The sequence below is a fragment of the Rhipicephalus microplus genome, chromosome 4, assembly GCF_043290135.1.
Source record: "Rhipicephalus microplus isolate Deutch F79 chromosome 4, USDA_Rmic, whole genome shotgun sequence".
NCBI classification, from domain to species: domain Eukaryota; kingdom Metazoa; phylum Arthropoda; class Arachnida; order Ixodida; family Ixodidae; genus Rhipicephalus; species Rhipicephalus microplus.
In genome coordinates, this window is record NC_134703.1 from 97,572,011 (window position 1) to 97,596,836 (window position 24,826).

Below are 24,826 nucleotides of genomic sequence, written 5' to 3' on the forward strand. Positions count from 1 at the left end.
AAAATGTCGACTAAGTCAATGACCACAACAGTTTTCTTGTTGCTAATGTACTATTTGAACAAACTGCTGGAGCAGGAGTTATATGTGCAAGAACAAGAAGTGCTTGTTCTTCGCGCATTCTCAGTGCCATACACTGTGTAATCAGTCTTTCAGTATTCATTGATACATTTGCCAATGAGCTTGCTGAAGGTTAAAGCTGTTCAGCACAAATACTTGGAATAGTAAGCCATCTCTAACAGCAGAAAATGTTAAGTTTGCTACGAAAGGCTGGTTCAACGGAATACCTAGCCACCGGAGGGTTCTAATGCTGGTTGTCTCTCAAATAGAACCAGCGTGACAAGCAGTGCGGATCCGCCCGCTAACGCAAGGATGGCACCACAATCACACTTTGCGGGCACCCGTCATCTGCTACGAGTGCCCCCTACGTGACAAAAAACCCAAAAGCAGTGCTTGAGCAGAAGTTCATCAGAGGAGAATATATATAGTACCAGCTTTCTGCACCGTTCGTTGCTTGGATTACTTTTTAGAGACATGGCTGAAATAAGTTTTAAAAAATTAATGCAGAAATTAATAGGAACTGTGCTCTTGGACAACGCATGTGCATCATGGTGGTTGTGTGTGTGTCGTGGTTCTGTAGCGATTCCCTCCCCCCTCTTTTTTTCTTTCCACGAAGGTTAAAACAGTTGTGCAAACAGTGCATTTACCGCACCCAGTGCCGCGGCAGTGGAGATTTAGCTTTCGCTCTTTTATAGGACACTGATACTTGCAGAACGACTGTTTTTCTTTGAATGCGTATGATTTCGCACACATTTATGGACAGTTTCTGGAGGCCACCGAAATATTTGACTTTATGCTTGGTAGTTGCACTCGCACATCAAGGTGCTTTGCGCACTGCTGAAGCACATCTCAGAGGCCACATAGAAAGAAGCACGTAACAGAACTACTCCACTAGGTGCGGCAACGAATGCTAATGCCCAATTTTTTAATGAAAGTAATCAATTTTTCATAATTGTGCAAGTTCATAGACCTTAGTCTTAAGTAAAATGATATTTCACTGTCATCATTATCCAAGCAGTAAAGTTATATTCCTCTGTCCTATTTATCCGATATAGGCATCGATTTGAAAAAAAAAACTTGGAAGGCTTTTTATGAATATTCTTAAAACAAAAAGGAAGTGTTTGACTGGATACGTATGCTTTAAAAAGAAACACCACAGTCGTCCAGTGATCGTGACCCGAATACGGGTTTATCATACCGAGCAATACTGCGTCAGAAACCTCTACATCGAACAACAGATTGTGTCTGTAATCAGAGTTCTAATGCGTCTGGTTTCACAACAGCCATTAGTTCGTTCAAGTGGAGCCGCAGCAGTGTCGTAAGTGCGTGCATGACCGCAACAGATCAGCGTTATCTCTCGTGCAGTCTTTAGTCTGTACAAATAAGTGGCAAATTACAGGGAACCTGTAGCTTCCCATAGATCTGCGAGCTTTTGATATGCCACATATGATAATCTGTCCCTAGAATTTTGTCCCTAGAATAACCATGCAATACCGGCTGCTAAGCTTGAAATTAGAAGAGGATGGAGTTTATTTTTTTCTGTCCTGTACACTTAGTAAACGGACACTGAGAACGGTGCACACTGCCTGACATTAATACAATCGCAGATGACAGTACTTAGCGCAAGACGCTACGCAAAAAAAAGCTACACATGCGACAACCACTTGTCACGTGTGACCAACATTGTCATCATGCGCCGGCGAAGCTCTGAACAAGTCATGTCAGGACATTTGCAGGTAAGAGGCAACAAGAATGTTCATTTGATCTGAGCGATACATTACTGAGAAAAAAAAAGAAAATAGATAGCACTGGATACACGGGCACACTTCTTTGAACGCAAGTGAGGAGCGGAGATACTGTTCCAGTTCTTCCACATCTGTGAAAGAAGTTACGAACGACACCTAACACCTAAATTTCACATGGTTGACACGCTGGAGGCTGTTTCATAGTGTTTCATAGCTCTCTTTCGCTGGACACCACTGGGAACAACCGTACCTGTGTGAAAAAATCACATACACAACAGAGAGATCTGCGTTATGGAAGAACATTTACACGGTTACAAGCCATAAAGAACGATGAACCTTTAAGACGAGTTACACTTTTCTCGATGACCACTAATGATATATCAGTTCTTTTTATGGCGAAGACACTCATGCATGCTCGTTTTAAGGAATAATGTAAAACAAAAGGCTGTCAACAAGTGAACAGTACATTTTGTTGCACACGAACACACACGCACTTAAATGCACGTACATACACACACATTAAATTCGGTCAAGCAGGTGACTAATAAGAGAGAATGAAGGTGCACTGCCCCCACTGCGCTCCGCATCACTCGCAAGAAAAGTAGTGCACAAGCCCTGCGGAAAATCAAGAAAGTAAAATAAATGCAGTGTTTTTCTTGGTCTTATGTTCCTCGAGTGCCGCCAGTAAACATTTCGTCGAAGAGCTCTGCTCAAACTTACACAAAGATATGGCATGCGAATCGAAATGTCAAATGCTACTCTCACAAACCAAAGAAGCCTCGGTGCGTCACTTGCTAATGTAAAAGATGTCTCTCCCGTGATGACTAAAATAATAATTATAAAAGTAACTTCTTTCATACAAGTGTTTCATAATACTCTTGATGAAATGTGCTATACAGACAACTGTCTATCTCTCGCTCTCAAGGGCTAAGAAGAACATAAAAAGTGACAAGTAAAAGCAAACCTGACTTCGAAATTTTAAGAAGTATGTCACAGACATTCGCAGTTTTTCTTCATTACTTGACCTCTCTGCCTCTCTCTCAGCGGGCGACTGATAAGTAGCGTTGCAAGTCATCTTAATTGTGCGACCGCAATAAGATCCAGTGAGCTTGGTTCGCTAACCACTCATATAGCTCAGGCACACACCTTAAGTAGTTGCACCTATGGCACTTTCCCTAGGACAGTAAAGAAAGCAGGCACTTTGAGCTGCTCTAAAGGTGCACACATGGTGCTCGGGTAGGACTTCGTCAGGTCAGGTTCAAAGCAATTAGCAGTTCCAAGTGCCCGCGTTAAGCTACAACACGACAGCGCCATTAGTGTTCCCGATTACTCAGCTATGCAAGAGATGACTTCGCAAGCACCAAAGTTCACATCGCACATAATTCGCGATGCCCCGAGAGCAGAGAGCTCAGCTTAGCACAACAGCACTGCAATGTTATGCACAAGTGAAAACCTTGTAGACCTCGCTCTTACCGCCATCGTTACCTATAATGTTGAATAGTTTTCAGGTAAACCTACGAGAATACGGCACCTATTCAGAGCGCTTGGGTTCTTCAGTCAAAATACCGCGTTGATCAATGCGAGTAAAACAGGAGGTCGCGTCACTCGCTCCTAGCTCTCTACGTCAGTCACCCACTTGGATAAGGTTCCTTCAGAGGCGGCAAAAATAAGTTCCGGTGATGGGGAATAAACTTCGACTCCCCGTCTCTATGTTAACCCGATTTCCCCATTTTTTTCCCGCTGAGTTGCCCATTAAAGCCTGAGCAGGAGCAAACAGTTCAACGAGGCAAGGACGGGCGCGATTTGGGCGACGCCGACAGCGGCGTTGGTGTTGTGCTGAGTGTAGTGCTGCGGGTCCTTGGTCCGGTGGTAGATCTCGTCCGAGAAGTCACCATAGCCCGCCGCGTTACGTGCTGACACCCGAATGGCATAACTGGTGTCGTGGTTGAGGTTCCGCAGCACATACTGCATACCATTTCCTGAGAATACGAAAAGTGGAGCAAGGAATATGTCACAATGACAGAGAAAGTCTCAAATCCTTCAAATAGATTTCTGGTGTAACATATTTCTGAACCAAGCTGGATTATTGCAGATGCTTAGTCACAGAGTACTATAAGTAGCCAAGTAGCCACCGAGTGCGATAAGGACAGCAGCGTAGGCAAATAGGTTACCATTTATGGGATGATAAAATGTGCTTAGCTGCGAAAAAAAAAGTTTTTTAGTGCAACTCTACAAGTGATGAGGCACCCGCTTCGGCGACACAACACCCTGCAACTGTTAGTGCAAGTAAACCATAACAAGTTTGTGCCATGTTAGAAGCCGAGGTTTGAAGTCTAGCTTCAGTGCTCCATAGCAGAGACAACAAATGACGTTTATGCAACAAGTTTCTATATTATGACCTATCCTACAGAAACGAGACATGTATGCCTTAAACAGAGATACTACATCGTCACAAAGAACACACATAAATATCGAAGAAAAACACAGAATGCTTACCAGTGTCGTACTCCTGGTGCTCAGCACTGTCCCAACTGGAGTCCTTGTCGGTCTTGTACTCAATGCGGAAACCAACCACTTGGAGAGGCTCATCACTTGGATGCTCGATCTTCAGCACCAGCGTGCTCGGTTTAGAGTCCACCACGGCCACCCGAGGAGGTTTGGGTGCCTCTGCAATAGGAGGCCAGAAAAAGTGAAAGTGCCATAAGAATATGTAAAAGAAAGCAAAAACATGATTAGCCGCTGAAAACTCAAGCATGATATTAAAGCAGTAAGGACAATCGACCTGGCGAGTGCACGTTCTTCTGAGAAGTTGTAGTGGTTTACCACGAAACCATGGAATAGCAAGAAACGTGTGCTGCCATGACAGCAAAGCAGTAATCACAATAGAAACATATCAGAATGCTTTAAGAAGCAAGGCTAACAGCAAACTTCCACTCTTGTGGAACCCTGCAGAAAGCTGGCATAAGGGAATACAGCCGCTCCTAGGTGTGAAGCATTTTTCTAGATGTCTGTCATCTTAACGTGACGCAAGCAGCGAGAGGGTGGAACTTACACGGGTAGGAACCTATTGATTTTTATGGATCAAGGTTAGCAGTCGCTGGCCGTGCGACGCAGCACCTCACTCCCTTCGCACTCTTTCACCCGGCAGAGCTGGTGAGCACACTTCATCCCTACTTGAGCTGCATCCATCTGCAGCCTTCGCAAGTTTTCACTAGGACAACAAAAGATAAGGTGCGTGCGGCGATTTCTATTCGGACATTGTAGAAAACACGCCGGTGACAGCGCGAACACGCCTGGAGTGTTCGCAACAACAGAATACAATAATATGTAAAAGTAGTAGCATAGAGCGGCAGACAGAAGCCGCTGCGTGGATTCTCTTAATTTCCGGGTGTGGACTTCCAGGTGACAAGCCTAACTTTCGGCAGACGAAAACGTGGTGGTTTTTTTGTTTGTTTGCTTTTCACCAATAACAAGGGTTGGTTTAGAATCCCTTGAAACAGTGTTAGCTTTGGTCACATGCAAGAGACGAGCTCCACGAGAAAAGGAAGTAAACGAGACAAACCTCCTTCCTTGAGAGTGATGACGTGCTCCAGTACGTTCAGGTCATTACGAGCTCGGCACATGTACTCGCCAAAGTCAGAGACATCGGTCACCTTGATCTGCATCAGACAGAAGTGGCGACCAAAAGCTATAGCAACGAGGTGATCCTGGTATAGAATGAATAAATACGCATTTTTGTTTGGCCCCACCCAACAGTTTATTCATGCAATCAACCAGCACACTCGCTGAAAAATCTCATTCTATCTCGGTGTGAAACATATAAAGTATCTGAACGAACTTTACCCGAGTGAAAGTTTTTGAAAGAAAAGTTTCAAAAAAGTGGTAAGAATGATCACACAGCGCTGTTAGTATAGGAGCTGCTACATTCTGTCGTGCGACCAACTTTATGCGCTATAGATGTATTACCATAGCTATCCTGGAAAAGAGCCACAAGACATTAATACCTTAAGGCTCAGGAATCACTGAAATTTAAAAATTTTAAGTGCCAAAAACTTCACAGAAATACGAGGCACGCCGCTGTGGGAGACACCACATTTATGTTGAAAGAATGAGGTTCTTTGACGTGCACCTAATTATAAGTAGCAGCATGTTTTTTGCATTTAATCCCTATCAAAATGCAGTCGACATCAGCATGAAAAGTTAATAGCAGAATTAGTACAGTTCAACGATTCAGTGAATCAGACACGTAATCCTTTTCGTTACTGCATGAGCTTATGTGGTGTGAAACCTTGTTCCCACAAATGTTGCCCATATTCGCGATGTTGATCAAACAGTAACGGTACCACATTGATATGGTAATAGTACAGCGAAACCCATCCGCATGATGGTAGGCAACTTACCTTGAGAGTGCTCGCGCTCGTGTCACCGACGATCTGTCGTCGCTCATCGGGCTCTAGAAGCTGGTCGTCGCGGAACCAGTTGACACTGGGCTCGGGCACGCCTCTGGCCTCACAGTGCAGCACGGCCATAGCTCCGATGCTTGAGTAGGCAGCATCCTGGATAGGCTGCTTCCACTCTGCTGGGTCTGCAGGCGCACGTCACATGCGCACAGGGACAGAAACAGTTAAGCGAAGCTTGGGGCACAGAAGTGGCACGAAAAGCCTAGGAACTTTCTTTTTTTTTCACTTAAACGACATAGAGAAGGTACTTACCCCATTAATACAACGGCCAAGTCAAGGAAAGTATATACGGGACATGGTTTGTTGTCTTTAAGATAAGAGAGTAATTAGAGAAAAAAAAATAAAAGGCGGGGTTGTTAACCAGACTAGAAAGATGCTACCCCGCACAGAGGAATGTGGTGAGAGAGTTTGAAAGATGGAAAGAGAGAGAGGGAAGAGCACACGCTATGTCACTCTTCCAGTCATGATAAGACCACAAGTCTATAATCACTGCTGCAAGTCTGCTGTCTTTAAAAAGTTGAGCACCGCCTTCATCGCATTTACCCGCAATGACTTTTTAGGACGACATTCCAGAATGACTTCCGACTTCATTGGTCTGCTATCTATGCAAGCTAGCGCGACTGGGAGTGATTTTCTCTGCAAATTGTAGTGAGTACAGTCTCAGGAGATGTGCTGTAGGACCTCCTCGGTACCACAGTTTATTGTGTTTAACTGCAACATAGTAATTATGATGCATGTCGTAAGAATTAAAGTACAGAAAAGCACCCTTTCAGACGACGTGATCTGAACCACAGGATTTCCTAGCTACAATGATTGGTTCCCAGCAATGGAAAGGGGTTCCATCGACTTAGTTTATTTCAGTTTACATCATAATTATTACAGTACAGTTAGAAATAAGAAGGAGTGTCCAGTATGCTTTCGGGCACTCTATACAGCACAAAAACACACAATGAACGGGGATCCAAAATCTAAATCGGAGCCGACAGATGGAAACAACGTAGTAGGATAATCAGGGTTAACAGTGGAAGTGCCTCAGACTAGCTGGCCGACGTTTCGATAGGATTGATGGATATGTGGTGTTTAACGTCCCAAAACCACCGTATGACTATGAGAGACGTTGTAGTGGAGGGCTCCAGAAATTTCGACCACCTGGGGTTCTTTAACGTGCCCCCAAATCTGAGCACACGGGCCTACAACATTTCCGCCTCCATCAGAATTGCAGCCGCCGCAGCCGGGATTCGAATCGACGACCTGCGGGGACGTTTCGATAGGAAGAGCTATCTTTTTCAAAGGCGCCATGTCAGCCTTGGCGGGTTAGTTTTAAAGGGGTTAGTGATGACATCATCTCCTGGTGTTGGCGCGTGTCCCTCTCAAGGACACATTCCATCCTGTGGACACGCTCCACGAACAGGGACATGGGTGTCGCTGTTAGGGACACACACCAACACACGGACCCGTGCCAACAACAGGGACACATGCCACCACCAGGAAAGGTTGTCACCACTAACCCCTTTAAAACTATCACGCCATGGATGACATGGTGCCTTTGAAAAGGATAGGTCCTCCTATTTAAACAACGGCCAGCCAGTCTGAGGCACTTCCACAGTTAACCCTGATTATCTCACTTCAATGAACGGAAGAAACGCGATTACGAGCCCTGAAATGTGACAAGCGTTTCTGCCCCTTCCATCCTCTGTGTGTTTTTACGCTGTAGTAGGACGCCATAATTAGGTACCAATACACCCAACTCGACACTTCAATCCAGTGTGCTCTCCTTAGCTTCATTGTATCAAGGAATTTTTCGGTTGAATCTGACAAGAAAAGAAGCCCTTCGAAAAAATTTCCCTTCATTCATATCTACAACAGGCCCTGTTGATTTCACTAGCTGGTGCACTGTTGAGCACAACAGGAAGGAGCGAAAAAACGCTAACAGGTAAAGGTATAAGCACAAAAGTATTAGCATCACTCCGTTGTTCTTGAATAAAATTGGAAGTTGGCGCACATTCTGTGCATTGCTCTTCTCTGTGTTTTTTCGTTATTCCCTGCTACACGTAAAAGTACGGAAGGCAATTTTAGCATCAGTAACTCGTATCGGCTACTGCTGAGGCTTCCTGCGCACAAAATTCATTTGTTCTAGCATTAGAAAAAAAAATAGTGTCTGGGGGTTGAACGTCTCAAAACCACCATATGATTATAAGATATGCCGTATGGGAGGGCTCCGAAACTTTCATAGACCTGGGGATCTTTAACCTGTACCTAAGTCTAAATACACAGGCCTCAAACATTTTCGCCTGCATTGAACATTGCAAAAAAAAGGAGAGAGAAAAAAAGGACTTAGAGTTACATCTACTAAAGGAAATAGAGTTGGATACTTAGAATAGGCAGAACGCACTCCACTTAAGAAGCATTTTAAAGAATATATATATTAATGTAAGAAACTCACCTGACACTTACCCCTAAAAAAAAATGCCTAACTACGGTGTATATAAAACTCATAAAGAATGTTTCTTGGGCCACAGGAATATAAAAAAATTATTCATATGACATCACTGTAAGTGGTACGGCACTTATAGCTACCTTTACTGAATTGAGACTTACTAATTAACAAGTTTACTGAATTTGAATCGCTGCGTGGGTAGAGGCAGTGCAATGGTAAATGCGAACTTACAGTTTACTTGCAGAGTCACCACCATGGACTTGACTGAGGAGAGGTGGGTGGTGGCCAAGAATGCGCTGCATGTGTAGTTGCCCGCATCATGTCGTGACAGGTTGTGGATAACCAATGACTGGTCCTCCATCTTGTATTTCTTGTCTGTGACGGAGAGAGAGAGGAAACAGCAAAAACAGAGTTCAGAACTTGCCTCATCCACTCTCTTGAGAAGCGACACTTGCATTGGCGTACGTGGCCTCATGGATGAAACTATGAAAATGAAATAAATAATTTGTATGCTAAACTCGGTTCTTTATACAGCACATTTCATTGATATGATTCTGCATAATACACTTTCAGGGGTCAAGCTTTTAAAGCTATAAGTTTGTCCTTATACTGTGACTGGTTTCGTGACCGCCTAGTTTATAGATGACTCAGCAGATGGCGCTAGTGTGAGAGACAGAGACAGATAGATGGACGGACCGACGGATTCACAGTTTACCGATAAAACCCTTGGAAGCTTTGCCTCACCCATCATCATTCACTCCATGAATATGCCGCGACTTCTTTTTTTATCAGATACATTTTCTTTTTTTGTTCCTGGCCAACTTCTCTAGGATGTAGAAAGATTCAATGTCATTTTCGCCCAAAACTGAATAATACGACCGCAAAAGTGGACCTTGACTGACATATCTACAAGCCCCACCTTTATTTTTCGCTATACTATAGCTCAAGCCCCGTTCTCACAATTCACAACAGGCACACTGCAGAGCTGCTGTTGTCGCAGCAGCGTCAATGTTGTGGATAACAAATTGCTGCCAGGCTCGAACGTAATGTCCAATGATGAAAAGTAGAATGTGTAGTGTAAATTGACCAGCAGTTTCAAGGTTGCTCAACGAAGGTGTTTTCCTGAAGAAATACGTATATTTTTCCTCTTTGTTAAACATGTCTGGCTAACACATTTTTTGCATAATAGCTCTTATTTTTGCTGTTTGCGTGAAAGACCCATCAGTGAGATTTCACTGTACTGCAGGGCTTGAAGTTTAATGAAATTTGATTACGTGCAAGTTAACATGATGATGACAAAAAAGCAATGCTCGAAGAACGGAGCGATTGCCACCAAGTTGTATCAGAATTGTTTCTGAAATACTAGATGCAAATGAGACCAGGAATGCAAGCAACAGCTGAGTTTGATGTCTACCGAATGAACTCCTTTGCATATATAGTAAAAACAAATGTATTCGATAAGAACATTCATCAGAAAATTAACTCTATAAATATGTTGGTCTGGCAAACACATACTGCGTGTGAACCCCTAATGAGAGTGTTGACATTGATGATGCTCTTCCTTGCGATAGACATAACTGATAGATTTTTTTATGTTGCATTTTTTTATTCACTGATGACTAATTGTAGTTACCTATACTGCTACTATAATGTATGTAGCCGATGCAATTGCCTTTAAGGTGCATTTAACAAACACAGAATATCTTGAAGAAAAAGCTGCTTAGAAAAGTGCAAACAAGATCCTTTTTAAGTGCAGTTGCACGTGTAAACAATGAGAACAACTATATAAACATTAAAATAAAGCACATTATGTTTTGAACTAAATGTCCTGAAGCGGGCTGCCGATCATTGCAGGTTTCAGTTTTAACAATCCATGATATGAAACTGTAGTCCCAACGTGCTGTGCACTCGTCTTTGGAAACACGGGTGCAGTACAGTTTTGAGAGATAGTAACATAGGTAGCAAGTTCAGAAGCACGCACTGTTGATGATGGATTTTGAGTCCCTGGTCCAAGAGACAACGGGCTTCTGCTCGGCTTGAGCGTTGCACTTGAGCGTGAAGTCTTCACCCTCGGTGCCTTGCTGAAGCTGAGGCGTGCCTTCGAATGTGATCGCCCCTGCACGTTCATAGAATAAAAATAGAAAGAAACAAGTGATGAGAGTGCAATACATTCATGTATATGGTTCAAACAATTAGCAGAGCGCATGAATGATGAGTGACTGTCAAATTATTTTCGAAGTAGCCAGAATAGAGCGGTAACGAATATGCTGTAGGGGACATGTTTGTCAGCGTACGAAGCGACAAGCACCCTATATAAAGCCCGTACCTAGTATGCAGGGCATAATATAGACCTAGACCTCGAGGTATATATAGACCATAAACCTCGAGGTATATAGACCTCGACTCCACCCCTTGATCTGTGTTGTGCATGCATCATGCTACCTTAGCGCGCTCTTAACTTTATATCGGGCCACTTTTGATCGCACCATCTCTGTAATCGGCCCAGTGCCCAAGTATAATGTCTATGAGGTTAGTCTCACTTGGAGAGAAAGGAGCCATTCAGCACATTTCTAATGGGGGCCCATACAACTGCATGAGATCATTCACTATATTAGTGCCCCATTTGGTCTTTTAGTGTTCGAGCTCGGGGATATAACAAAAAACCACGAATTGAAGGACTGAGTCACTGTGAAGAAGCTAAAGCTTTGAAAAATATTGGCGTGAGCATTGTTATATTTAGGAACAACTTACGGTAGACGATGAGATTGAAGGATATCTCTTCGCCCTGCGCCGGCGCAGAGCAAGTGTAAGTACCCTTGTCGGACTCCCAGGCCTCTTCCACGACAAGCTTTAGGTCAGACTGGCCGTTTTGAGGTGGCTCAATGTGAATTCTGGAAAAAATAAGTGTCAGAAAAAAGACTGTGCACACTGCGTCCAGCTCTCATTCAGAAACAATAGTTCATTCTCACGACTGGGGGCAAGTAATGCATGTGCGGGATTTCGTTATATGAAAATTTTTACCAGTAGCTATTGTTTGCTTCTGACGAGTCCTCACTACAAATCACTGATCTGTAAAAATACTGGCTTGAGAACTCATCAACCCTTTACGTGCAAGAGACATGTCCAGCGAACACACTTTGAGCGCCTTCTCATTTCACCTGCATGTTGCAGTGCGGTTGCTGACCCGCTGACAATCTGATTTTGGTTGTTACGACTCTGAAGGCGTGTCTTGAAAATATATGCGAGGTTTAATGCCAAACATGATTACGAGAGACACCGTAGTCGAGGTCTCCAGAAATTTTGACCACCTGGAGTTCTTTAACGTGCACCCGAATCTAAGCACACGGGCCTACAGTGTTTCTGCCTTCATCAAAAATGCCGCCGCCGCAGCCGGGATTTGATCCTGCGACCTGTGTGATGACGTGTCTTGGTTGCTCTGCATGGTTGTCTCATTAGAGCTTGTACTTTGCATCACTATTTTTTTACAATGTTTACGATTTACAATGTTTCAATTAGAACTTGGTTCATTGGTTAAAACTATAAGTAGCTAATAATGAACCAATACTGGTTAGAGAGGACGAGAAAGAATGAGATATAGAGGTAACAAAAAAATTTTTTTTTTACCCTACATGGTAGCGGGTCTGAAGAAGCAAGGACATAGCAAGAAAGAACATGCACAGGATCACAGTCATCTACATTACAGCATAGGACAGTGGTTCTCATTAGGGAGATACGAGGACACCAGGGGGGTCCATTAGTATACATTTAAATAAAAGCTACAGGCACCACGCTGCATCCTGTATTGTGACTCTTCCCTCCGTAGCCCTTCCAACTTTTATCATCTCACTTAAAAAGGTCTCTCATGTATTCTACTAGTGCACAAAGGCCACAAAAAAATTCAAGCCTGGAAACACTGGCACAGGAGTTTACAGAGCTGCCCATGATAAACTCCCTCGTTGAGTTTCGTTGCCCTGTACACCTGTGATGCATTGAAGTAATACATTCGCATGCACTTATGCTGCGATGAATACCGGTTCTGTGAAGAACAAGCAAACTGACGAGCAGATGAGTGCGCGCGTACCGTCCGCTGAGGTCGGTGATGCGGCGGCCATCCGGGCCTGTCCACGTCAGAGACTGCTCATCGGTGCCGGAGCCGCCCATGCACGTCACGAAGAAGTTTTCCCGGGTGAATGTGCTCACTTCGGTCTTGGCCGGCTGAAGGTACAGCTCGCCGCGGCATTCTGCGGGGTAGAGAAAGAAAGTATACGACGGCGTGAGCTATCGCTACCAGACGGGTACCATAAAACATTCTTCATGGCAAAAACGAAAACAACAAAAAAATACAGACGCCAACTACAGTGACACGACTGTAATATCAATAATATTTATTTATTCGCTTGCGACAGTGGCACCACCTGTAACGCGCCACGAGCTTGCAGTTCCCTTTCGAGCCGGTCACGGTCACAGCCGCCTCTGTACAGTCGTAGCCGTGTGCCGTGCCTCGCATACGGCTCTTTGTGATGGTTCTTCCGCGTTGATTTTCTGAGCAAGACTGGGTGCGCTAACCATCAATATTAGGGCAGAAGAACTGCTGCAAGTCACGCACGAGTTGTAGCGCATTGCACGTCCTTTAATCTTCTTTTCGCGCTGTAGGTTTTCCATGTGTATCTGGCGCTGATATACATAACTGGGTTTATTGAGAACAGGTTGAAATTAAATTCAGTAAACTCGGCATGCAAAATTAGTACCAGTAAGAAATATTTAAATCGCAGCTGCGGTGTCTTGAGCCGCGCGGGAAGGAATAGTTGTCGTGTGTACAAACTATCTCTGTATTTTATAACTGCAGCAATGTCAACAATGTCCATGAAAGTGCTCGCTCAGAACTTCATGACGTTTCACATGCTACCTCTCTTCTGCCTATCCAATGACTTGTGCACGCAGTACGCCGTTCTGAGATGTTTGTCCTCTGCGGCGCAGTTTGCAACCACTGTGTTGAAGTCTTACATGTCTTCATGCGCGTTGCGAATCATGTAGATGATAAAGGCTGTTCTCGAACATGTAAAATACCTCGAATTTCTTGATGGCCCGGATGGTGCTGTGATGTAGAGGTCAAAAAACGCAGTCGCGTCATCACTGTCGAAATTACCGCTCGCCCATTTCTAGCGATGTATTATCTGAACTCAACGCACAGTATCACCTCAAAGCAACGAGAAAGTTCAGCACATTGTCAAGTGTCCTGCAACAAAGCGTTTTCTTTTTTTTTTTGCAAGTACCAGCGGTTCATTTCATAAGGAGCACACGCGACGTGCACGCTGTTGCAGACACTGGCTGCGCTTGAGAACAGACGCGATAATCATGAAATTCGAAGCATTAAGCACTTTCGAGAGGAATGCCCCCACACGTCCTGCACTTTGCATGCGGCGAACAAGCAACACAGTGGCGCTTTGGCGCATCCAATATGGCTCCGAGCGGTCACTCGCTCGCTGGATTCCGTGCCGACCGGTTGTGCCCTCACGATCTCCGACGTCAGCGTAGCTCTGGCCGACTGGGCTCGCCCTACGTCATCTCCTGACGCCGATCTCCGACGACAGCGTATAGCTCTGACTTACTGGACTTGCTCTACGCCATCTCCTGACGCCGTCAAGAGCTCTCACTAGTGGTGCCCCGTCCTCGGACTCCTGTGACCATGTTTTCATCTTTCCTATCTCTCCTATCCCCTCGATATGTCGTCGCCTGCTGGCTTACCTCATCTCTCTTGCTCTCTCTCTGCACCTTTATTCCTATCCTTTTAATCTCTCCTCACCCCCATCTCTTGTGAGCTACTGCTGAGGTGTCACACCCTGATGCAGACAGTTTCGGGGCTCACTTTTCTCTTCTTTTCCTTCTTATACATAAACACCCCCCCACCCCCACCCCCGAGCGGGGCGAAAACCGGTTTTTCGCCGCACCCACCCGAAGAGACAAGGAGCTCCGGCGGGGAGAGAAGGTAGCGGCGCAGGTTACAAAAAGGCTGTACTTTTCCGAAGATATAGGTGCTTTGGTTCTAGTCAATTCTGCGTGTGCTGTGTCTTTCTTTTCCGCTAAGCAGTTTAATCATTCTGCGCTGTATACCCGGGAACTGGTAGAGATCGTACAGTTTCACCGGTGTTACTGCGTTCATCCTATTTCGTATTCGTAAGGGCGCGTTTACACTAGACAAACACGACACCGATTTTGGTCAGCAGACTGCCTTTGTGAGTGCCTTTTGTATTGTCATCCTCATATTTACACTGTAACCACACAAACAGTCCCCCAATGGTCTTTGGGAGACTCCGCCGGCGCCTTGTCGTGCTCACAGCCTTTCGTTGGCCAATTCTCAGTCACACTCGAGGCACACATAAAGTTATGCTCCCTGCTCTGCCATTGTCCCTTTTCCGCTACGCGGCGCAGCCCCCGCCATAATCCATGGTGACGAGGGACGGGGGCGGTTATACACAAAAGGGAAGCCAAGAAAATACTTCTGTGGGGTGCCCAAGATGCCTATTCAAATGTCTTGGAAGCCTCGGAGTGGGCATTGTTATTTCCCAGAAGAGTTACCCCTTCGTGGTCGTTTGGAACGAAGACATGGGCAAATTGTCGCTCAGCCGCAGATCTCCCGAGGACACGCCGACGAAAGGTCTGCCGATGCGTTTTGCTGGTGTTTTCGATCTGTCTTCATGTTACGCTACGACGGCATGCTGTCTTTTGAGGCGTCGTCGTCGGCTTAGTGTGACCAGGGTGTATGGCGACTTCGTCGACGGGCGACTCGTCGCCCGATGGTCTGCGTCTGCCTCGCGTCTTCATCGGGGTGGTGTCAGTGTCGTGTCGCTCTAGTGTAAGCGCACCTTAAGAAACAGACGTCTATTGCCTATACGAGTAAGTTCACAAGACGTATCGAAAAGATGGTGAAACAAAGAGCTAAAGTAGTCACAGAAGTAGTACATAGCTAGGACATTCTCAATAGTTCGCAACAAGAAGTATGAAGACGATAGAGCCCTAAGAATGCTGCATTGCTCAAGAAAAAAAAACTGATGCCAAAGCAGGGCAGAAGGAGAGACACAGGGAGGTGGTGCGCAATGTAATGTGGCAGGAGAACAAGGAAGAATACACAGTAGAGTCGCCTACGGACAAATATATGCACCACACAATATCCTTCGCCATGCCTTGGGGCGCGGCGAATACGAGAACGTGTTCCTGCAACTGCGTCCGTCCACAATTGTTGCCGTGGCGTTTTCGGAAACAGCCCCTATAGGGCTATTCGCCTTGGCACGCTTTATTTTTCGCCGCTTGCCTCTATGAAGCACAGCTCCGCCCCATAAGCAGAAATAAAAAAAAGAACATTTTTAGCGTGCGAGTCCTACTCCCTGTACTAGTGTCTCGTTCCCGCTTTTGTTCCTGCATATGGTATACGTTTTACTGTCTCCAAGACTCTCGTGGCGCCACTGTCCCCCCACCCCCCTCTCTCCAGTTTTTTTCTTTTGTTCGTTACGATCCCGTAGCCTAGAAACGCCCGCGCGTTTCTCCGGAGAGAACTGTTATTACTTATACGCTGTCGCGCGTTACGCTACGCTGAAGTTTAACTGCGCCTGCGACAACAGAAGGAAAGAACAAAACGAAAAAAAAGGAATCTCGAAGAGACGACGGTATACAGAGAAGCAGTCATTTCCCGAGTGAAAGGAAAGGCCGCCTTTTACAGTCGGACGAACGAACTCGGAAGCGTTTGCCCCCGCGCTCCCAGAAATACACATGCCCCGGTACGAAGTCGAGTCAAGCCGCTGCCGAAGAAAGAAATGGAGTATGGAGAGTCGTAGCGCGCACTACCGGAAAAACAAAACAGAAAGAAACGGGAGACGAGGACGGCGCAATTGCCTCGGCTGCTACGGATGGCTAGGTTCGTTGCGCGCTTTCTGCAGGAAAAATAATATTTTTTTTTCTTGAAGAAGACAACGAGTCCGAGAAAAAAAGAAACAAAAAATGCTGTCTGTAAGAATCCCGTTCATATATACTTTGTCTAACAAAAGTTCTGACGCCGCTTCATTCTGCACATGCCCACTTTTTCTGGCATTGCGGAAAAGTTTGGAAGGCAGGTTCATGAGCATCCCTATAGGGCGTGTTCAGGCGTGTTTTGAACATGAAAGCGTTGAACATGGCTCTGCTTTCGAAATTTTGCCGAAAGGCACAAACACTGCACGCATCGCACGAGTCCGCTTCATTGACTGAAAGAAGAACAGTTGGGTTTGCTTGTGCACATTTCAAGGAACAGCGGAAAAAAGCGAAAAGTAAAAAAAAAACTCTTACAAACACACACACATAGCACTGTGTGGATATTTATATATACGCACTTTTTTGCGTTGTTCCTTTAAAATATGTTCACTGACTAAGATTCGAGAATACCCATACGGACAGAAAAGTGATGAAAGTCCAGGTTTACTCTGTGCTAACGTAACTAATCCAAACGCGGCATAAAGCTCGTATGGTTGCGGCTACCGTGAACAGTGCTTACGAAACCCCACGAATGGCCCAGCACATAAACACCAGAACACATCGAGCTCAGTGCTTGCTGCCATATTGAAAAGCGCGTGGCGCTACCTGTTGCAAGCGTAGCGAAGCAACACCCTCAACAGCCACGCGAGCAGACGCTCAAACTTCACAAACGCGAAATTTCACAACCCGAGTCCGGCTGTAAGCATGTTTCGCGCTGTTCTTTTGCTGGAATTTCGTGCTGTTTTCGTGTGAAACGTTGCTCGACATACCGGAATGTCTGCAGCACGTGCATTGTAGAATGCGGAAGCAACTTCATCAGGTACGTATTATCCAACTGAAAGAAACGCGAACAGCATAAAGCGTTAACTGCGGCGTGCCTTGGCTGTGGCAAGGCAGAATTGGTGCTGTAAGCAGGCGTCAACGTAGCGCTAGAATCTGACTCCAACTTACGCTCATTCACCGCTTGTGTAGCCAGTCCTGCCGGGCACTCGGAAAACACACGCGGTGCAAAAGTGCCAGCCAGAACAGGATTTTAAATTGCTACGGCGACGCCAGCCGAAAGCAAATGTAGACTCGCCCAGGGACAGTCAAGGCATGTCGCAGTTCGACCAAGTCGAAAACCAAGATTTCCGCGCTGTTCACGTCTCTTTGCATCGCGATAGTAGGCCGTTACAAATGTACTAAACGTGCACGGCGCGTGCATCCACGCGTAAGTCGTAATACGTATATCCTACTATTGACAAGCGGCTTGCGAAAGAGTGCGGCAATAGTTTTGTGCCGCATCCTACAGGCATTGCTGCACGCAAATCGCTGCTGTAAAGTGGAACAGCTGGAGTCGCGATTGAATAAACGCAATAAATATGCTTACTCGCACACTTTACTGGTCTCGTAGTTTTTCCTGTCGATTGCGATTATATTCTAAGGTTGCGGAGCTCAGCGTTTTACGTTGTGGACGGTAATTTGTGCAATCGCAAAACACCGCACCGGCTCGATTCCCGCGATGCGCTGTGAAGTTCACAGGCATTGCTCAGCGATCTCTTCCTCTTAAGCTGGTTGTTGTCGCATCAGATGACGGCGCAGTAAGTGGTACCTAGACGACACTTTATAAGCGGGCGCAGCGTGAACAAGCGCGTTTTCGCTTTTTAAACTCCCAGAGCCACTGCTTGCTATGCTAGCGAGACTCGCCTTGGCAGCTGCAAACACATTTAGGCGTCTCTGGAAGCGAGGGCATACCGCCGAAGGCGCCTGGGTGCGAGATAGGCGTGCTCTCGTCGATATCACGAGACGACGTCACGTCAAAACTGACGACTGCATCCTTCGTTGCCCCAGCAAAGATGGAATGAAGAAACGTAACTTAGTGAACAGCGCCACCCTGGCGCTAGAAAACCCAACGGATGTATGCATGTAAGTGAGCGAGAGGTGTGGTATATAGACCTCGAGGTAACACACCGAAAAAAGATACAAAATGGACTCCCAAGCTAAAGTAACACCAGCAGCCCAAAGCCGCGAACATAAACAACATAGACCTTGAAGAACAAACGAGAGCAGGATGCTTAAAAGAAAAAAGAAAAGCTTGGGGGCGAAAGAAAGCTGCAAATGTAGCAACTGCAGCAACAAACCGAAATGGTTGCCGGCCATTCACGCGTATAAGTTATTCCGATAAAGAGCACCATTCGCATTACCAAGGTCTCTGACGTGCACACGCGCATCCAATCACTCGCGTCTCTTTAGACACATAACCACGCCACAGGGGAGTGCATTCCTACGGGGATAAGAGAGAAGCAGCCACGAAGGAAATAAGGGAAGTCCACATCAGTCGAGCTATATATACGCGAGGTCTCTGAGCGGCAAGATGTTTGCATTAAGGACAGCAGGGGAAGCCGAGAAAGCCCGGGAGGTATTTATCCGCACACAGGGATGACTGCGCCCTCCGTGGGCCTACATCCGCATATCCGGGTCCCTTCGTTATTTAGCCACGCTAGTCCATTATACAAGATCCAGCTTGATTGACTTACCGGGAAGAAGGAACGCGTGTTTAATTTACCCTGCTTTCGTAGGCGTTCCTTTGTTGTAGCTACAACAAAGGAACGCCTACGAAAGGATATAAATGCATCTTATATCCCCGCTTATCTCAAAAGTGAGAAGACTCTAGTTTGCCAAAAGGCCTGCTATAAGAACCGCGGTAGAAAAGACTGTGACACAAGTAACAGCAAATGTACGAGCGTAATGCTTGACTTAAAATAGCTTTTCTTTATGGTTTACTATAGCATGCAGAAAAAACAAAAATAAAAAAAAACAGAGGAGGGGGGATCGGCACAAGTCCGTTTTCTGCCCTTTCCTTTTTGATGAAATGACGCACTGTAGCCGTGACCAAGATTCAAACTCCCGATATCGCACTCAGCTGCATAATGCTAAAAGCTTCTAGCACGATGCTAAAGCCCAGTAAAGAAACGCGAGGTTTATTCGTTCAGGTATCCTCTGCGTATTATCGACGCGCTAATTGTAAATCCCCGCTCAGAAAACCAGAAAACATTGTCCGCTCTTAAAAGAGTATACGCACGCTGCTTATCCACAGGACATTGTTAAAGGTCATTGTTCCCCCACGTGACACTAACGAGTTTTGCCGCACTTCCTAGCAATGCACGTAGCAGCAACCGCGGCACGGTCTCGATGCAAATAAAATTTGTTGCATCATGCGCGTCGCGGTTGAATGTGCGCAGGCGCGCGAATTCTACCTGGCCTTTAAAAACCCATTTCCAGAATTAAAAAAAAAATCACTTGATAGTCAGCGCCGAGTTTTGTCATATGTGTGCTTTAGTAAACATTTTCCCGTTCCTTTTACACTGTCACATAATTAACGAATACCAACTCGCTCAATTTACTGTACTCATAAATTAGGTCGTATGCAGCGGGAATAATTACGTAGTTAAGTTCATCGTTGTTATCACGTTTTTTACTCTTGTTTTTATTTTTTACTTCTGTTCATTGTATTCATAAATGCATATATACTATTATTTAATTTGTCGCGTTTCTTTTTGTTCTACTGCTGTATTTATATAACATCCGTCTAATGGTGTTTTTTGTTCTTTTTTTCATTCTCCTGACAAGAGCTTGGACTTCAAAGCTGCTGCCATGTACGTGGGTACTGAGGCACTCCCAAGTGGTCCTATAACCCCTTTTCGCCTGAGCGAAAAAATTTCCAAAGCGTATACCTACTTTGCCCACAAAAAGGGGGTCCTAACGCGCGCAACAGGAATCTCGGCTCGCTACTGACCTGCTCCCCACCACTCGAAGATGTAACGAGAGTGCGAACAAAACCAGCTCATCACCGATCTTGTCGCCATACCATCCACACAAACACGCAATAGCTGAATTTGCCTGGTCCACACACTACAAGTTGCACCCTTTTTTCTAATGTTTTCCGCGCACTACTAGTTGCATCCTTTTTTCTAATGTTTTCCGCGCACTATCAGTTGCACCCTTTTTTCTAATGTTTTCCGCGCACTACCAGTTGCACCCTTTTTTCTAATGTTTTCCGCGCACTACCAGTTGCACCCTTTCTTCTACATAAGTTTTGCAATGCATGAAACAGGAGTGCTAGCGAGCTCGAACACACAATACAGACTGACGAAAAACAGAAAGAGCGTTTTCAATTCACGGAAACTGCCGCTCGTTCGACGCTTCTCTCTTCAGAAAAGGGCAGCAAGGGGGTGGTGAAAGCATTTCTGCAAGACGACAGAGACGTCTTCGCGCGCTGCTTAGTAGCGTCACTTTCACTCTCTCGGTGCTGCATACGGTAAGTTGTCGTTGCTGCTGCCTCTACGCCGACGAAAATACAAATGTGTGAGAGAGAGAGAGAGAAAGAGAAGATGAGCAAAAAATAAAAGTGCGTCGTAAACGGACTGTGCTGAATGAGAAAGAGAATTTGCGCGCCACTTTAGCTGTATTCGCGTCGCGAGTACCTAGCGGAATAAGAAATTACAGGAAAAAAGCAGACTCTTTTGAAGAGAAACGGTCAAGGAACACAAGAAAAAAACCATTGCGTAGAAAAGGTACGGTAATAAGAAGTGGCACCGGCAACAACAACAGACAAATATTAAATACTGAGAATATATATATATATATATATATATATATATATATATATATATATATATATATATATATATATAGAGAGAGAGAGAGAGAGAGAGAGAGAGAGAAAGAAAGAGAGAGAGAGGAGAGAGAGAACCTAGGTCGGAGGAGAAATGGGAACGCTTGTTGTTGTCCCTGGAGAAATTTCCGCCCGCTTGCATTTGGCGCTACGACGCTGATTGCGGCGCAGCAATATATAAGAAAGCCGCGCGAAGAACGGCGTAATAATCATTTACGTCACCGGGTCGGGAAAGAGTTCGCGATGCGCCCGTGCAGGGAGTTGCGAAGAGCTCATTTCGTTAACGAGAGAGCGAAGTAATCAAAGACGAGACGCTGGCGCGTGTGCTCCGCCGGGGAAACTCGCTTTGTTGTGCGGGGCACCACGAGACGAGTCGATGGAAGAGGTTCCATCGACGCGGCCGAAAACGTAAGCGACACTTAGGAAAAAAAAACAAAGATAACGCCGAAATAGAAAACGGGTCCGTACGTATGCCCGTTTGCTTTCTCTCGAGATCACGTCACTGCAGTATCTTTATTTCATCACATCGCGTAGAGAGTACTGAGACACAATTACTCGCGTACAAAAAATGATTGTAGCAACGGGAGACAAATTAAACAAAGAGGGTAATGCAAAGACAGATGAATCTCCCGGCTAGAGAACGATTAGGTGAACTGCAACGAATTCTGTCCTTAAATTTCGAGTATGTCGCACCGATTCGCCGAAACAACCACTTTAGTTTCGAGTGGCTATACAAAGAAACCGTTTGTGCCACCAGGGAGTATATGGAAACTTACCAGAAAGCACAGCGCCTAATGAACACAAACACGCGGGGCGCGAACGCACGGACGCTGTCTGTTCGAGAACGCACGGACGCTGTCTGTTCGAGAACGCACGGACGCTGTCTGTTCGAGAACGCACGGACGCTGTCTGTCATGAGCGAGCTCTGCCGAATCCCAACGGGGAGTCCGCTGAGAACGAGCAAGCAGGCCGTGAGTGAGTGCACGGCACACGCTAGCAAAGAGGAGATTTATTATGCGTTAACACGCATAGAGAAGACGAGAAAAAGAAGGTATAGGGTATACAGGAAAGGAAAGCAACTGGGCGTGACAATGACACTATAGACGTTAGCCTAACATCCTTTTATACGTGTTAACACAAAATAAAACTACTAGATGCGAGCGCAGGTTCTACAGTTCTCGCGCCATGTGTTTGTGCTATAGTTAGGCGCTGTGTTTTTTTAATGGATTCGTACCAACAAGCCCGCCTCGACACCCTCTGAAGTGAAACGTTACTAGCATTGATCGGGAATGCTTGGTTGTGATACAAAAAAGATTTCGTGAAAAGGGGCGAATAAAAATTGCCCGCAGCTTCCCTCGGGGGAACACTGAGGAGGATGCGGAGCATATAATTGGTTAACGGGGAGTTAAAGTGCGACTTACTTGGGTCGATGGCTAAATTGGTTAACGTGGTGTTGAAATGGGGTGTTAAATTGCGACTTACTTGGGTCGATGGCTAAATTGGTTAACGTGGTCGTAGGAGGGGGTGTTAAATGAGTGAACACGTACACACGTATGCGAAAGGGCGGCGCTGGTCGAAGGGACGTCGATCATTGTGTTTGTGGATTCGTTGGAATTCATTTCACCGCGACCTTGGACGTCGACGCGCCGTACAAACCAACCGACGAGCGGCAACTGAGCGAGCGAGCGCCGACCTTGAGTATATATACAGCGCGACAGCGCATGCACTGTCAGCTGTTGAATGTTCTCGAAGCGCGACGGCGCATGCGCGTCCACTGGAGAATCAGGAGAATTGTAGAATGTTCTCGAAGGGGAGAAGCGCGCGCGGCACAGATGGTGGGTGACGGTGCATGCGCGCGTCAGCTGTCGAATGTTCGAGAAGGGGGAGAAGCGCAACGGCGCATGCGCGCGCGTCAGCTGCCGATGTTCTCGAAGCGCGACGGCGCATGCGCGCGCGTCAGCTGCCGATGTTCTCGAAGCGTGACGGCGCATGCGCGCTACATTATACAGCTAGCGAATGTTCGTGAAGAGGAGAAGCGCACGCGGTGTGTAGAGGAGGAAGGGTGCACAGATGGTGGGGGAGTGAAGCGCGCGCGGTGTGTAGAGGAGGAAGGGATGCACAGATGGTGGAAGAAGGAGGAGGAAGCTTGCGGACGGCGCCGCACTACAAGCCTCGAGTATTAGATGCTCCGCATCGAAAAGGAGGGGCAAATGTACTTTCTGCACACTTTGCCACTCCGCAGTCTTCCAAATTTCTAACACCCTTTTCATGAAATGCATTTTGCGCCAACCTCAAGCATTCCTAACTAACCTGAGCACCAACATGTCCTAGAGGAAGTTATTTTGTTACTATAGTTCGACGACACCAATATTAAAATTTTCTTCTCACATATTTCCCCTCTTCTGTTGTCTTTCCCATGGCAGGGCAGTGTACATGGGCTCAGTGCCTGCCAAGATATCGCTGTCTTTCATGCAACTTACCATATCTCTCTTTTGTTCTTCCTTAGATCAATTCGGACGTGACCGCGGGAGTCTCAGGAACACAAACTTCCACGCATGTGCGAGTTCTGCCAAATCGCAACGGGGAGTGCGCTGAGAAAAGACGACCACCCGGCGAGATATATACGGCCGGAAGAGGGGGCTTGCGCCTCGTGCGGACCGAAAACGAACGCATTTCATTAGGGAAGCACTCGTCCGGACGTTCGCCCGCTGCGACCAGCTGCGGCTCTTGGGCAATCCCAGCGACGCACCGCAGTTATACAGGCGAAGTGCCCCGCCTAGAACATTCGCCGTGATTGCAGCGCCGTGCTTCGTATGGAAAGCGAAAGTCCAGAGAATTTGCCCTCCAAAGATGGAGGAAGAAAGAGATACAAATATTCACCGACGATCACGATAGGACCAATAGCGAGTTTTGAGCATGCCTTCGTGATGGCCATACGCAGTTGTAGCAATGCGACGTTTGTTACACACTGAGCGCCAGAGTGTACGTACACTTTTCAATGTGAACTGCAGCACGAAAAACGAGGACGCAGAAAAAAAGAGACAACATGACCACTGAACGAACAACCATCTTTATTGCCCAAGGACGATAGACAAGAAACCAGCCTTCCCCGCACGCGCAAAAGTCCACAGTCAAAGCGACGACGATGAGGGCATCACGTTCACACGCTGCAGTTCACGTTTAAATATGCAACACCAACTTACCCAGCGTCGTATGATTTTGATACGCACATCACTCTGTGCATTGCGGGCGTCGCGAACGAAGCGAAACGCCGACAGCCCCGCTACGACAAGCGAAGCCAGTAGCCGTGCACCTGCCAGCCCTGCATGCGCACCAGCTCCGTGACGGAGGAAGGAAACGAGCTTAGAGACCTTGATACCGACAGACTCCTCGTTCGTTCTCTTTCTTCCTCGCTCACTTTGTAAGCTACGACGACGACGCTTAACAAAGGACCGGGCGCCTAAGAATTTCG

At 46.2% G+C, this 24,826-nt stretch overlaps 1 protein-coding gene across 1 annotated transcript in view; it reads right to left on the reverse strand.

Annotated features, from left to right (window-relative positions):
• Positions 1-3,132: 3,132 nt before the first annotated feature.
• Positions 3,133-24,826, reverse strand: part of LOC142814512 (neural cell adhesion molecule 1-like) — a 335,247-nt gene continuing 313,553 nt past the window's right edge. The window contains exons 2-9 of the mRNA XM_075893325.1: positions 12,781-12,940; positions 11,451-11,590; positions 10,681-10,815; positions 8,931-9,074; positions 6,203-6,387; positions 5,365-5,461; positions 4,299-4,469; positions 3,133-3,781 (exon numbers count right to left, since the gene is read on the reverse strand). Of these exons, the coding sequence (XP_075749440.1) occupies positions 3,555-3,781; positions 4,299-4,469; positions 5,365-5,461; positions 6,203-6,387; positions 8,931-9,074; positions 10,681-10,815; positions 11,451-11,590; positions 12,781-12,940 (1,259 nt within the window). The 3' untranslated portion in view covers positions 3,133-3,554. The remainder of the gene's footprint in view (positions 3,782-4,298; positions 4,470-5,364; positions 5,462-6,202; positions 6,388-8,930; positions 9,075-10,680; positions 10,816-11,450; positions 11,591-12,780; positions 12,941-24,826) is intronic.